The sequence below is a fragment of the Octopus bimaculoides genome, chromosome 1, assembly GCF_001194135.2.
Source record: "Octopus bimaculoides isolate UCB-OBI-ISO-001 chromosome 1, ASM119413v2, whole genome shotgun sequence".
Lineage (NCBI taxonomy): Eukaryota > Metazoa > Mollusca > Cephalopoda > Octopoda > Octopodidae > Octopus > Octopus bimaculoides.
The window spans coordinates 22,826,271-22,829,565 of NC_068981.1; the positions used below are offsets into that span (position 1 = coordinate 22,826,271).

At 35.1% G+C, this 3,295-nt stretch overlaps 1 protein-coding gene across 10 annotated transcripts in view; it reads left to right on the plus strand.

Annotated features, from left to right (window-relative positions):
- Positions 1–3,295, plus strand: part of LOC106884182 (glutamate receptor-interacting protein 2) — a 537,293-nt gene that overhangs the window by 397,052 nt on the left and 136,946 nt on the right. For all 10 annotated transcript variants that reach the window (XM_052965766.1, XM_052965774.1, XM_052965783.1 and 7 more), the window contains one exon: positions 2,386–2,457. In XM_052965766.1, coding sequence (XP_052821726.1) covers positions 2,386–2,457 — 72 coding nt within the window. The remainder of the gene's footprint in view (positions 1–2,385; positions 2,458–3,295) is intronic.

The window sequence follows — 3,295 nt, forward strand, 5'->3', positions numbered from 1 at the left end:
ATAAAAGAAGATTAAAATTTCTGCTAGTAAGTTGTTTTGAATCTGTTAGTGTTGCTTTACAATTTATAACGAAAAAAAATCAGGAATGAGTCATATGATAGTGAATAAGAACCAGTGTCCAAGAGGAAATACTTGTGAGATGTTATTGCTATTATAAGAATGTGAAGAATCAATAATTCTGAGGTTAGCTCTGGTGTTGCAGTTAAAGCAGCTGATGGTTTTTGCTGATGATATCGTTGGAATTATGTGTTGGATTTTGATAATGCAAACACTGATGTCACACTGCAGTGATTTAAAAAATTTTTTTTTTTATTCCATTATTTTTATAACTATTATTGTTATTATTGATGAGATAGTGTTTAGGAAGGAGAGGCAGAAGCAGAATAGACACAGAACAAGAATCATGTGCTAATTTTCAAGTTTTGATGGTGGTGGTGGTGGTGGTTGTTGTTATTCTTCCTCTTCTTCGCCTTCTTCTTCTTCTTCTTCTTCTTCTTCTTCTTCTTCTTCTTGTTCTTCTTGTTCTTCTTGTTCTTCTTCTACTCTTTCTTCTTCTTGTTCTTGTTCTTATTCTTCTTGTTGTTGTTGTTGTTGTTGTTGTTCTTCTTCTTCTTCTTCTTCTTTTTCTTCTCTTTCTTCTTCTCTTTCTTCTCTTTCTTCTTCTTTTAGGGTCGATAAAATAAGTACCAGTTGGGTACTGGGTCGATGTAATTGATTTAACCCCTCTCCCCATAGCAGAAAAGGTTGTTATTATTATTATTATTATTATTATTATTATGGAAGGCAGCAAGATAGTAGAATCCTTATTGGTATTTCGTCTGTCTCTATGTTTTGAGTTCACATCCTGACCACTGGGGTCAATGTAATCAACTAGCCCCCTCCCTCAAAATTTCAGGCCTTATGTCTATAACAGACAGGATTATTTTTATTATTATTATTATTATTAATGTGGTGAGCTGGCAGAATTATTAGCATGTTGAACAAATGCGCAGCAGTATTTCTTCTTTGTGTTTTGAGTTCAAATCCTGATGGTGTTAACTTTGCCTTTCATCCCTCTAGGGTTGATAAAATAAGTGCCAGCCAAGTACTGGGAGTTGATGGTACTGACTCGGACCTCTTCCTCCAAAGTTTCTGGTCTTTTGCCAAAATTTGAAACAATTATAAGGTTTTGAACTAGCAGAATCATTAACACAGATGAAATTCGTAGCTGCATTTCTTCCTGCTTTTCACTTTCTGGGTTCAAATACCATTGAGGTTAACTTTATCTTTCATCCATTGACAAAATACAGTTCTAGGGTTGATGGATTCAACTAATCACCTCCTTTCAAAATTGCCTTCCTTGTGCTGAAATGAAAAACAATTATTATTGAAGTTCAACCCTGCCAGTAGCGATTGTTGTTAAAGGGTGGCTGAGAGTGATGGATAGTGATAAAAGTGGGGAATAGTAAGTGTATGTAACAGGTGTTAAGAACAAGTGTTCATATCTGGAAAACAATGATAGAATATTTCGTTTTTGTGTTTGGTTTGGAAGATTCTTTATGTGAATTCATGTGTTGAGGCATATTTTATTGTGTCTGGGAAGAGTCATTCTCTTTCAGTGCTTTATTATTTAACACACTCACTGATTTGATTTCCACTCATTTACTTACTCTTTTACTTGTTTCAGCCCTTTGACTGTGGCCATGCTGGAGCACCGCCTTTAGTCAACCAAATTGACCCCAGGACTTATTCTTTGTAAGCCTAGTACTTATTCTATCGGTCTCTGCTGAACCACTAAGTTACGAGGATGTAAACACACCAGCATCGGTTGTCAAGCGATGTTGGGGGGACAAACACAGACATACAAACATATATATACACATACATATACACATACATATATATACATATATACGAATGGCTTCTTTCAGTTTCTGTCTACCAAATACACTCACAAGGCTTTGGTCGGCCCGAGGCTATAGTAGAAGACACTTGCCCAAAGTGCCACGCAGTGGGACTGAACCTGGAACCATGTGGTTCGTAAACAAACTACTTATCACACAGCCACTTTTTACAAAAATTTGCGTTGCTTCTTGCAACCTCTTCAATAGAACAGACATAGCCAAAATACTTTTGATCATAGGTTTTGGGCTCAGAGCTGACCTGGGGCTAAATGACATCAATGACAACGATGGCTCTAAAACTCTAAATGCTCATTATATACAGGTGACCTTCCATCAGTTGAGCATTTTCCTCAGTCTTCAGTGAGAGATTCTGCTACAAGATAAATAATATTCACCAGAAATATTGCTGTTTAATGGAGTATGTTATATTTACGTAAACTGTTGTTGTTGTTTTTGATGATGCTAGCAAAATTTCAGTTTTTTGTTTGTTTTCTAATTACAGAAGAACGAAGAGGGATTGCCATAGTAGAACTCTATAAAGCAGAAGGATGTACGCTGGGATTAACTATATCGGGTAATTATTTATTTGCTTATGGTTTTACTGAGTCACCTTTCTTACTAGCAGTCAAATTTCTTGAAAATTTCGGCTTCTTGATCTTGATATAATATGCAAAAAATAAAAAAATAAATAAAATAAAGATGAGACTATTGGCTAAACTGGCAACATGACCATCCCCAAATACAACAATAAAAGATGAGACAGTCATAGTTAAAATGCTGGTCAGACAATATTTATCATCATCACCACCACCATCATCTTCATCTTTACCACTAATATCATCACTGCCTCTAATTATCATCATCATCATTACCACCACTGCTACTACTATTATAGTGGCAAGCTGGCAGAATCATTAGCATGTTGGATAAAATGCTACGCAGCATTTCTTTTCTAGCTTTACATTCTGAGTTCAAATTCCACCAAAGCTGACTTTGCTTTTCATCCTTCCAGAGTCAATAAATTAAGTACCAGTCGAACATTAGGATCGATATAATCACCTAACCTCCTCCTCTAAGATTTCAGGCCTTGTGTCTATAATAGAAGGAATTATTATTATTATTATTATTATTATTATTATTATTATTATCATTATTATTATTATTAAGGTGGTGAGCTGGCAGAATCATTAGCATGCCAGATAAAATGCGTAGCGACATTTCTTCCAGCTTTATATTCTGAGTTCAAATTCCATTGAGGTTGACTCTGTCTTTCATCCTTCTGGGGTTGATAAAATAAGTACAAGTCAAGCACTAGGTTCGATGTAATTGTTCCCCCCACCTCAAAATTGTTGGCCTTGTGGCAATATTAGAATTATTATTATTTTTATTATTTTTATTATTATCATCATCAT